General features: G+C 35.3%; 2 protein-coding genes across 2 annotated transcripts; both read right to left on the bottom strand.

Annotated features, from left to right (window-relative positions):
* Window positions 1-5,568: 5,568 nt before the first annotated feature.
* Window positions 5,569-6,345, bottom strand: LOC125588369 (secreted RxLR effector protein 161-like). Its single transcript, XM_048759682.1, has one exon. It carries the CDS (start codon window positions 6,343-6,345, stop codon window positions 5,569-5,571), a length of 777 nt encoding a protein of 258 aa, XP_048615639.1.
* Window positions 6,346-9,238: 2,893 nt separating this feature from the next.
* On the bottom strand, window positions 9,239-10,162 carry LOC125588368. Its single transcript, XM_048759681.1, has 2 exons — window positions 9,577-10,162; window positions 9,239-9,396 (listed from the first exon to the last, which is right to left on the bottom strand). Exons 1-2 carry the CDS (start codon window positions 10,160-10,162, stop codon window positions 9,239-9,241), a joined length of 744 nt encoding a protein of 247 aa, XP_048615638.1.
* Between the last annotated feature and the right edge of the window lie 2,079 nt (window positions 10,163-12,241).

Below are 12,241 nucleotides of genomic sequence, written 5' to 3'. Positions count from 1 at the left end.
CTCATCTTCCACTCATTTAAAGGTAAATCTATTAATTTTATATATGTATTTTTGTGTGTTCCATAAAGGTAGATCTATCTAATCTTCCACTTATGTTTCTGTTTTAAGCAATTTAAACGTTTTTTGATATGCATGTTTCTCAGATCCGGGTTTGATATACATGTTTTTCAGATTTGGAGCAGACTTCCGAGAAGATTTCCCATAAGTCTTCCAAAGTCTTCTAAAATATAATGTGCTAGAAGTCTTCTGACGGAGTCTTCTCACATGTCTCTTTTTCATAACATATCTGAGTGTTTTGGTAAGTTTTTATGTCTCATTTTTCTTCATTTGGTAACCTCGTATTGCAAAAAGTTCTTACCTTTTTCCCAACCTAAAACTCTTCAAACCCACTCTAACCTCTTTGTCTTGAAATACCAAACTTTATATGAAGTTTTCATTTTTGTCTCATGTCTTTCTCACTAATCTATCTTTTTGTTACATGTTTTTAACCAGATGGTTCTCATCTTCCACTTGGATATATATGTTGTGTGTTCTATAAAAGTATATCTATATAATCTTCCACTCATTTTCTCTGTTTTAAGCCGTTTGAACGTTTTTTGATATGCAAGTTTTTAAAATCTGAGTTTGATATACATGTTTTTCAGATCTAGAGCAAACTTTGGAAGACTCATGAGAAGTCTTCTCGGAAGTCTTCTAAAATATACTGCGCAAGAAGTCTTCTGGAGGACTTCCTGGAAGTCTTCCGGAGGATTTCCTAGAAGTTTTCTTGGAAGTCCTCTAGCGCATTATATTTTAGAAGACTTCCGAGAAAACTTCCCATAAGTCTTCCAAAGTCTGCTAAAATATAATGTGCCAGAAAACTTCCAAGAAATCTTCCTGATAGTCTTCTGACGGAGTCTTCGTCCACATAAAGTGGAGTCCAAGCTTATCTTTGTAGAGGAGATCTATAATAGGTTCAAATTTAAAACATGCCAAGGTAAATTTCAAATAGGACTCTATTTTAATAAAGTTGATATTTTTGGTCTTACGATTAATTACTCCAACTATATACACAATTATTTAGATATCTATAGATTTTTAGATATACACCTAATTTCATTGACGTGGTTACTTAAGCACGTTATCATATTATATATAACACTAGGACCGGCCTGTCCTACGGGCGGGATATAATTTACTTGCGATCTAGCTTATTATTTTTTGTATGATTTTATGGTTTGTGTTTTAGGTTTGCATTTGCAAAAAAATTGTATGATAATAATTTTTATCTTTAAAAGTTAGTTGCAAGCATTTGTGTTGGCATGGACCATGTTGAGTTAGATATGGATTTCTTTTGGGTTTGTTAGTATGATTGTGTGTGTTTATTATTTACTATATGTTCGTAAGGAATATGGTGTCTTTTCTTTCAAGTGTATTGGCAGATGTATTTGGTGTTTACCTTTATTTTCAGGATTCCAATTTCCAACGTGCATATATCATTATGATTTTGATCGATGTTATTGTATTGGGGCGATTTTGAGAATAGTGATAAACCAAAGATTGAAATTTTAATTGTAGTATTGGGCCGAGTAAAGTATTTTTGTATCTAGGTCTTAAGCTTAAGAAGAACACTTACGATTGAAACGGCGTCGTCACACACAAATCTCAGACGTTAACTCAGAGTCGGAGACTACACCGGAGGACGACGAAATCTTTCATCAGCTTTCCTTTCGCCTGTTTGACGGACCAGATGTGTCTCCGATTACCTCTGTAACTAAATCACGTTCAGTTTGATTGCATCTAAGTACTTTTTGATGGCGCCACCGTGGCAGTGGGAAAACACCACCCGGGAGCCGTCGCTGAATTCGCCATGGTCGCTGCGATGCACCATCTTGATGTTGTCCGTACGAGATTCCAAGGTCTGATTATTTTGGCACTCTTATGAAAAGAAACTTGATTTTAGTTTGAAAGTTGCTTATTTGATTGAACAGTCCCGACTTACTCGAGCTGTCTTCACTATTTCATGTCTTGAGGTTTCATATTTCCTTCTCTATGCAATGTGGTTGCCTTTGTCGCTGTACAGTTTGCTAGTTACCAGACCAGTGTTGGAACATTCTTTTTCTGAGTTATACTTTTTTCTTCTTAGGATATTTCTGCGGTGATACTGTTTTTGGTCTCTCCTCAACATATTTCTGTTTGATATTTTTGTTGTTTTTACCGGATCTTGTTTACATGTTCTGATATAACTACAGTAATCTATCTCTCTCTCTCTCTCTCTAGTTACGGAAGATCCAAACAGCTATACTCTAGAGTTAGGGGGATGAGAAACTCACCCCTGTTGTTCATCTTGCTTCTGCCGATGAAGGAAGAGCCTTGTTGAGTATAACTCACATTCTTAAAACATCTCATGGTTCCTATGATTTATCCTTTTTATGATACTTTCAGGTCTGTCTATCCACACATTCAATTTGGCTTGTCAAAATAAGTCATAAGATTACAGCTTTAGACACCTTTTCATCAAGTCGGACCATACAATGGGATATTAGGTCTGCAAAATTAATTCAGCCTTTTCATTCTTGTGGTCTTCTTTTCTGAATCTTTCTTTTCCGTTTGTTTGTGAATTTTCAGATGCCTTTAGAACCATTATGAAAGAGGAAGAACCTATTGCATTCTATAAAGGTATTGTTCCTGGTCTTGCGCTGGTTAGTTACTATCCTGGTTTTATTTTTACTAAAGCATCAGTTATCGATAAAAGATGTTACGAATGGAATGGTTTACCATTGTTTCATTTTTGGCTGGGTGATTTAGTTTCCTCAGCAGGTTTCACATGGTGCTATTCAGTTTACAGCATATGAGGAACTCCATAAAGTCATTGTATATTCGATAGGGAAGATAGAAAATCTGAATCCGCTGATAATTTATTGGTAAAGAGTTCCTCTTCTCCATAGACTACTTTGTGATTGTTAGGCAATAATCTTATAGAAATCTAGAGTCGACATTGTTGAAAAAAGAGCTGACTTTTTATTAATTTTTGCAGGCCGATAAACATAATTTGAAGCCCAATATTATGTAGTCGTGAAGCCCATGAAGAACACAAACGAAATAGACACGTGTCAACTCCTCCTCCCTCTACTTAATGACGTGGCGCAACAGGAGGGAAGCAAATATTTTTTTTATATATATAGATAGATTGGATATATTTCATTAAGCTTCGTTTCATTATAGTACATCATTATTATTTCCGTTACTGCATTATACCAAACTAATATATATGTCATAGATAATATAAAATACTGCCATGGTACACTATATTATTGAACATATTTTATTTGATTATTTATCAGCCTCAACATCACAGTGTACATCTTATTATATAAAGTTGACCCCAACTCTCTACTCCTATTGCCACGTAAGAAAATAGAAGTTTATGGTTCTGACACGTGTCAAGTGAAAATTCTTTTGTCACTGAGTTTTCCGATATGCTTTCTTGATGGACCTTAATAACTTTTATAAGAATTGACTTTTATAAGAATTAACTGTTGGGTTTTACTAATATAATTAAATGAAGCCCAAAAAGACTTCATGCATTATACATTATCACGGTCCTCAGAGCCACCGACGGCGTTCAGCTCCGTTTTCATCCAACCGTCAATGAAGATCGGTATGTACTTCAGGAAAGTTTATTAACGAACCAATCTCTGTTCGGAAGGCAACCACTCTGTCTTCTCGGTTGATTTTCTCCTACCGCCTTACGAAACTGGTTCCATTACGGAAGACCCCTTCATTCAATCATCATCATTAACGCGACCTACCCATTCTTTAAATAATGTCTCATTCAATACCCCCTTCTTTCTTCCATGGTATGAATCTACAAATTATAAATATGTGAGATTCTTAAAGTGAAATTCATCGGTTCCTCCCCCTCAATCATTATAATCTCTTTCGATGGTTTAGTTTCCCTTCTTCTCATCGATCTGCTATAATGCATGGATCAGTTTTGTTTGTAATGTATCTCTAAGCTATTTTCAGAGCCACCGACGGCGTTCAGCTCCGTTTTCATCCAACCGTCAATGAAGATCGGTATGTACTTCAGGAAAGTTTATTAACGAATCAATCTCTGTTCGGAAGGCAACCACTCTGTCTTCTCGGTTGTTTTTCTCCTACCGCCTTAAGAAACTGGTTCCATTACGGAAGACCCCTTCATTCAATCATCATCATTAACGTGACCTACCCATTCTTTAAATAATGTCTCATTCAATACCCCTTCTTTCTTCCATGGTATGAATCTACAAATTATAAATATGTGAGATTCTTAAAGTGAAATTCATCGGTTCCTCTCCCTCAATCATTATAATCTCTTTCGATGGTTTAGTTTCCCTTCTTCTCATCGATCTGCTATAATGCATGGATCGGTTTTGTTTGTAATGTATCTCTAAGCTATTTTGATGTATGGATCGATTTTGTTGGTAATGCATCTCTAATCTCTTTTAATGTATTTTCCCAGAGTTTCTTTCCTGCTTTGACTAAGACTGTCAAGACTCTCGGTCCCAAATCTGGGTCTGTCTAAACTCTCTCCCGTTTATCTCAAAATCGGGAATTTGAGGTACACTAGTTTCATACTTTGCTAACGTGATTCATGTTTTCTTACTGATACTTACTCTAAACAGTGGCTCGATGTGACGCTGATTATCCCCAGGAGACAGGCTTCTTCTCAGAGTTAGGGGAGCTCAGCTTGCTCTGATTCGTAATTTCCACAATAACTTTAAGAATACGCACAATAATGTTTAGTAATTTCATTTGTAACAGTTTATTTAAAATTTGATATTTATTTAAATTTGAAAGTTGAAACCGATTTATAAAGTTTTAATGTTTTAATTGTATTGATATTTTCCCTTAATCCTAAAAACTTTAAGCATGTCCACAAGAATATTTAGTAATTTACGCAATTGTAGTTAATTATTGCATAAATCTTAATATGGTTTACAAAATATCTTATGAGATTGTGTTCATTTAGGTAGAATAACACACCAATTATATAGATATATTCCAAATATATAAACAATATTATATGCAAATCTAACATTTTATGCAAAATATCTATCCATAATAAAATTTTAATATCAATTGCTTACCAAAATTTTACCCATACAGTTAACAAGATTTACGCGTAAATATTATATTTGTTGTGAATTTATAAAGTAAAAGAGAAGTATTTATATTTTTATTGATGGAGTGGTGGTCTTACGTGAACATAAGAAGAGTAAACATCATTATTCTTATTCATTCAACTTCATCTCACGTCTATATATAGTGTCGAGAAATAAGATATTTATTTCTCTAGTAAACCATACGTAGACAAGTGTTAAGGTGATGAGGATACACTGTTGTTATCTCTAAGACAAGTGTCCTTTAGGTGGACAATGGATAATCACAATTCTTAACACTCCCCCTTGATTATCCATTTTGTATTACACAGTGCCTCGTTAAAAACCTTGTCATGGAAAAACCCATTGGGACAAAAACCATGACAAGGGAAAAAGAGTACACTGCCGTAATCTCCCCCTGAGAATAGTAGACGTAGCTTTCTCATCATAGGTCACGCAAATGCCGCATTCCGATACCGTAGACATGTTTTCGGAATGTTGTAGTCGGAAGAGCTTTGGTAAACAAGTCAGCTGGATTATCGCATGACCGTACATACTCAATGTCCACTTCTTTATTTTTCTCGAGCTCCCTTATGTACGAGAAAAATCTTGGAGGGATGTGCTTTGTTCTGTCGCTCTTAATGTAGCCTTCCTTGAGTTGAGCAACACAAGCCGAATTATCTTCAAATATTTTCGTCGGCTCTTTCTCGTTGACTATTCCGCTTGATTCTTGTATGTGGTGACTCATTGATCGAAGCCACACACATTCTCGACATGCTTCGTGAAACGCAATAGTTTCTGCATGATTCGAAGATGTCGCAACCAGAGTTTGTTTCTGGGACCGCCAAGAGATCGCGGTTCCACCAATTGTAAAAACGTAGCCGGTTTGCGATCGAGCCTTATGAGGATCGGATAAGTATCCTGCATCTGCAAAACCAACCATACCAAACTCGGGTTTTCTAAAATACATTAACCCTAAATCAATTGTACCTTGGAGGTAACGGAATACATGCTTTATTCCGTCCCAGTGCCTGCGAGTAGGAGCAGAACTATATCTTGCCAAGAGGTTAGTAGCAAAGGCAATATCGGGTCTGGTACAGTTTGCAAGATATAACAGCCCACCGATAGCACTCATATAAGGTACTTCTGGACCTAATATCTTCTCGCTATCTTCGCAGGGCATAAAAGGATCACTCTCAACATTGAGAGATCTACCAATCATTGGAGTACTCAAAGGAGTCGCTTTGTCCATACGAAAGCGTTTCAATATCCTTTTCGTATAGTTTGATTGATGCACAAATATCCCTTCTCGGAGATGCTCTATCTGGAGCCCAAGACAAAACTTTGTCTTGCCGAGATCTTTCATTTCAAACTCCTCTTTCATATGAGTTCGAGCATCATCAACCTCCTTTTGAGTTCCAATTATGTTCAGGTCATCTACATATACAGCAATGATCACAAAGCCAGATGACGATTTCTTTATAAAAACGCATGGACATATCGCATTATTCACATATCCTTTACTCAAAAGATATTCACTTAAGCGATTGTACCACATGCGTCCGGATTGCTTTAATCCGTAAAGTGATCGCTGTAACTTGACCGAACAAATCTCCCTGGATTTTTCTTTCAATGCTTCAGGCATTTTCAATCCCTCAGGGAGCTTCATATATATATTGTTATCCAACGATCCATACAAATATGCAGTCACAACGTCCATGAGATGCATTTCAAGATTTTTAGACGCCGTTAGGCTCATCAAAAATCTAAACATAATTGCATCCATTACCGGGGAATACGTTTCCTCAAAATCAATTCCCGGTCTCTGAGAAAAACCTTGAGCAACTAATCGGGCTTTATATCGTGTTACTTCATTTTTCTCATTTACTTTTGTCACGAATACCCACTTATACCCAACAGGATTTACGTTCTCAGGCGTTATGACTATAGGTCCAAAGAGATTTCTTTTATTTAGGGAGAGTAATTCAATTTGAATGACCTTCTTCCACTCCTCCCAATCATGTCTTTTTTTGACATTCTAAATTGGACCTTGGATCGGGATCATCATTTTCATGATCGATCTCTTTGGACACAGAAAAGGAGAACATTCCATCAACATCTTTTATCTTATTTCTGATCCATATCTTTTCATCTCGGGCGTAGTTGATGGAAATCTCATACTTTTCTGTTCCCTTCTCGTCATCTGCATCATCTTTATCTATGCCTTCTTTCAGACATTTTTCAGTATCAGGTTCTTCTAGAACCTTTCCATTTATGTCTTCTTTCAGACATCTTTCAATATCAGGTTTTTCTCGAACCTTACTATTTTGCTCATCCAATTTCTTTTTCTTTCGGGGATTTTTATCTTTAGAACCCGCTGGTCTCCCCCTCTTTAACTGAACCCTAGGTTCATTCATTTTATTTCCATCAGTTTGTTCTTTAGGAACATCAACTCTTGATGGAATATTTTCAGCGGGTATACATGACTTCGTCACCCTTCTTGTATCTGTGAACGCATCTGGTAATTGGTTTGCCAAATTATGCAAATGCACAATTTTTTGAACTTCCAGTTCTCTTTGATTCGTAGGGGGATCAAGGTGTAACAACGACGGTGTACACCATGTAATCTCTTGAGGAATTTTACCAATTCCTCCCCCTAACGCTGGAAATTCATCCTCATTAAAATGGCAATCGGCAAATCGTGACGTAAACATATCACCAGTTACTGGTTCCAGATATCTTATTATACTTGGTGACGTATAACCCACATATATTCCCAATCTCCTTTGTGGGCCCATTTTTGTTCTTTGTGGCGGTGCTATCGGAACATAGACCGCACACCCAAAGACACGGAGATGGGATATATCTGGCTCTTGCCCAGATGCCAATTGTAATGGGGAGTACTTATGATATGCACTCGGTCTTAACCGAACCAGTGCAGTTGCATGCAATATAGCATGTCCCCATACAGAAATTGGGAGCTTCGTTCTCAAGACTAACGGTCTTGCAATCAACTGCAACCGTTTTATCAATGACTCGGCCATGCCATTTTGTGTATGCACATGGGGAACTGGATGCTCTACATCAATCCCCATTGACATACAATAATCATCAAAGGCTTGCGATGTAAATTCACCAGCATTATCAAGCCTTACTTTCTTAATGGCATACTCTGAGAACTGCGTTCTCAGCTTTATTATTTGGGCAATGAATTTTGCGAAAGCCGTATTTCGTGTCGTCAAAAGAGACACACTTGACCATCTACTAGATGCGTCAATCAATACCATAAAATACTTAAACGGCCCGCACGGTGGGTGGATCGGCCCACATATATCACCATGTATTCTTTCTAAAAAAATTGGTGATTCATTGCCTACTTTTGCTGGTGATGGCCGAGTTATAAGTTTTCCTTGAGAACATGCATTACATGTAAACTCGCCCGTTTGCAAAATTTTTCCGTTTTTCAACGGATGGCCATTCGAATTTTGCACTATCTTTCTCATCATGACTGAACCAGGATGTCCTAGCCTCTCATGCCATATTTTAAATGTATCAGTAAACTTCATGTTTACCACGGCATAGGACTCAGTCATGGTTATTTTCGTACAATATAGTCCAGAGGATAACATTCTTAATTCTTCCAATATATGTTTCCTCTCGGACTTAATGCAAAGAAATTCAATGCCATCTTTACTCATAGTCTCAATATGATATCCATTTCTTTGGATATCCTTAAAACTTAACAAGTTTCTATGAGACTCGGGGGAATACAATGCATCACTTATTTCAAATATTGTTCCCCCTGGCATTGAAAATTTTGCTCTTCCAGAGCCCATAATAATCTTTGCATTACCAGATATTGTACTTACGCTTCCAGCGTAATCTTTTATTTTGAGACTGGAGAAATATTTCTTATCTTTAATTATCGTGTGCGTTGACGCACTATCTGCCAAACACAGATCTCCATCCATAGTCTCAAAGTTTGGCATTTTCTGAGTATAAAATATTCATAAAACATATATTATTAAACATCAAACATGACAAACATAACATATATCTTACAACAAAAGATATAGATACTATAATACAGTTTATTTATATCACATCGATCTACATCACTCATCGATACTCTCTGGCTCAACCAGAAAGTCTGATACGTCGAGATGAGTATCATCGTTTAAACCATGAAAGGATGGCCCAGGTTCATCAGAGATGAAGTTTGTTTCACCTCTTCCTTTCTCTTTTCCCTTTTGGGATTCTCTATATAGATCGGCTAAATGTTTTGGCGTACGACAATTAAGTACCCAATGACCTTTCATGCCGCATCTGTAGCAAACCTTTCCTGTTTGCCTTTTATCATCCTGGCCCTTTTCATTCCTTTCATTTTCGTGGAAGTCTTTATTATTTCTTTCATCATAGGGACGGAATCTTCTTCCTCGTCCTCTTCCACGACCATGATAACGGTTTCCACCACGTCCACGACCTCGCCCTCTTCTTTTATCATAACTGGATGATGCAACATTCGCTTCAGGGAATGGAGCAGATCCAGTGGGACGAGCTTGATGGTTTAAAGTCACGAGTTGATTATTCTGCTCCGCTACAAGGAGAACTTGCATTAACTCCGAGTAACGGGTATATCCATTCACCCGGTACTGTTGCTGCAGGATTACATTTTCAGGATGGAACGTGGAGAGAGTTTTCTCGATCATATCATAATCACTTATTTTCTCTCCACATAACATCATCCTCGAAGTAATTCCGAACATCGCGGAATTAAACTCACTAACACTTTTGTAATCCTGGAACCGGAGATGGATCCACTCGTGTTTAGCTTTCGGTAAGATCACATATTTCTGGTGATCGAACCTCTCTTTTAAAGATTTCCAGAGGTCACAAGGATCCTCTTTCGTAATATATTCATCCTTTAAACCATCATAGATGTGATCTCGTAAAAATATCATGGCTTTAGCCTTTTTCTCATCCGACACCGTTTTTGAACTATCGATGGTTTCCAAAAGCCCGTTTCCTCTCAGGTGCATCTTTGCACCCACTGCCCAGGTCATATAATTATTTCCCGTAATATCCAGGGCATTAATTTCGAGCTTTGTCAAATTCGACATGATAACTGTATTCATAGAATAATATTATAAATATAGTAAAGACGGGAATTTAAATGCATAATTTAAATGCAAAAATTAAAGGCATAAAATAAAAACATAAACTTAAATTGCATAAATTTAAATTGCAGAAATTTAAATAGCAGGGATTAAGATAGCATAAATAAAATCGGGAGGCTCAGCCTACCACATGATCCGAGGAGTCATAGACTACCATATTGATTATTTTTTCAAAGTCCGAGGAGACATGGTCTACCATTTTGACTTTTACTTATTTTAAGGTCCGAGGAGACTTAGTCTGCCATTTTTGACCTTTTATTTTTATTCACGGAGGCAAAGCCTACCACGTGTTTCTCTGATCGTGAAGGCATAGCCTACCATAACGATCAGTCGGGGAAGGCAGCGCCTATCATCCCGAAAAATAAACGGAGAAGGTCCAGCCTCTCACTCCGAAATAATAATAAAATTTAAATAAATTAAATATATTGAAATACATAAATTTAAACATTACCTCGGCTGGTTTAAGAACTTTCAGATTGATAAGCCTCAGTTGGTTAGGGCCTCGTGCTGATAACGTGTTGTGAATTTATAAAGTAAAAGAGAAGTATTTATATTTTTATTGATGGAGTGGTGGTCTTACGTGAACATAAGAAGATTAAACATCATTATTCTTATTCATTCAACTTGATCTCACGTCTATATATAGTGTCGAGAAATAAGATATTTATTTCTCTAGTAAACCATACGTAGACAAGTGTTAAGGTGATGAGGATACACTGTTGTTATCTCTATGACAAGTGTCCTTTAGGTGGACAATGGATAATCACAATTCTTAACAATATTTAGTATATTTTAACTACAACAATGGTAACAGCCAAATTATTTAAAGATCTAACCTAATTTCTTTTCACGACATCACTTCTAACACCCAATTATTATAAACTAGGTGTCTTCCTGCACATGAAAATATAAAATATTTTTTAACAGATAAATATAAATTATATTTTAAAATAAAATTCTATTAATATTATAATTTTTCTTTTTCGTATCAATATTTTAATATAAATTTGATTTAATTAAACATAAAAATTATATTTAAGAATATGCATGTATATATTTGAAATTATAGATTTTTCTATCGATTTATTTTAATTAAATATATTAAATAAATTTGGAAAATTTTCATAATTACCAAAAAAATTTAAAAATATTTATAAAATTTGTAGATATATAAGAAAATAATGATTTTACGATTAAATTTTTATAATTTTCTAAAAACAATTGTACACATTTTTGAAAATTTTAGTACTAAAATTTTATAATTTTTAAAAATATATAATTAAATTATATTTTGAAATTTATAATGCCATATTTGAATATATTTATTTTAATGATGATTTATGAGTTATTCTCATATTCTAAAAAAATTTCCACAAATATAAATTGACATTAAATGTAATATATGAGTTATTACCATATTTTAAAAAGTTTACCAAAAATATAAATTAACTTTAAATGCAATTGTCCATGTCATATTAAGCTATATGACATGTCATCAATTTCAGTTGACATGTCATATTTGTTTTGTGAAATTGATTGTAGAAAAGACATGTGGCAAAATCACTTCGCAAATATAGTCTATTAAATGTAATATATGAGTTATTACCATATTTTTAAAAGTTTACCAAAAATATAAATTAACTTTAAATGCAATTGTCCATGTCATATTAAGCTACAAGCCATGTCATCAATTTCAGTTCACATGTCATATTTGTTTTGTGAAATTGATTGTAGAAAAGACATGTGGCAAAATAACTTCGCAAATATAGTCTAGGGGATATTTTTTTCTTCTTAAATGTTTATGGATTGCTAGACTCATTTCCGTAATACTGATGGAGCTATATTCTTGACACGGTTAAATCAAGATATTGGGTGGCTCGTAACCTATTGAAGACAGAGGTGGAAAAAAAAATATTGGAACCCAATATAACAAAGCTCCAA

The sequence above is a fragment of the Brassica napus genome, chromosome C6, assembly GCF_020379485.1.
Source record: "Brassica napus cultivar Da-Ae chromosome C6, Da-Ae, whole genome shotgun sequence".
Lineage (NCBI taxonomy): Eukaryota > Viridiplantae > Streptophyta > Magnoliopsida > Brassicales > Brassicaceae > Brassica > Brassica napus.
This window is presented reverse-complemented; position numbering and strand designations above follow the sequence as displayed.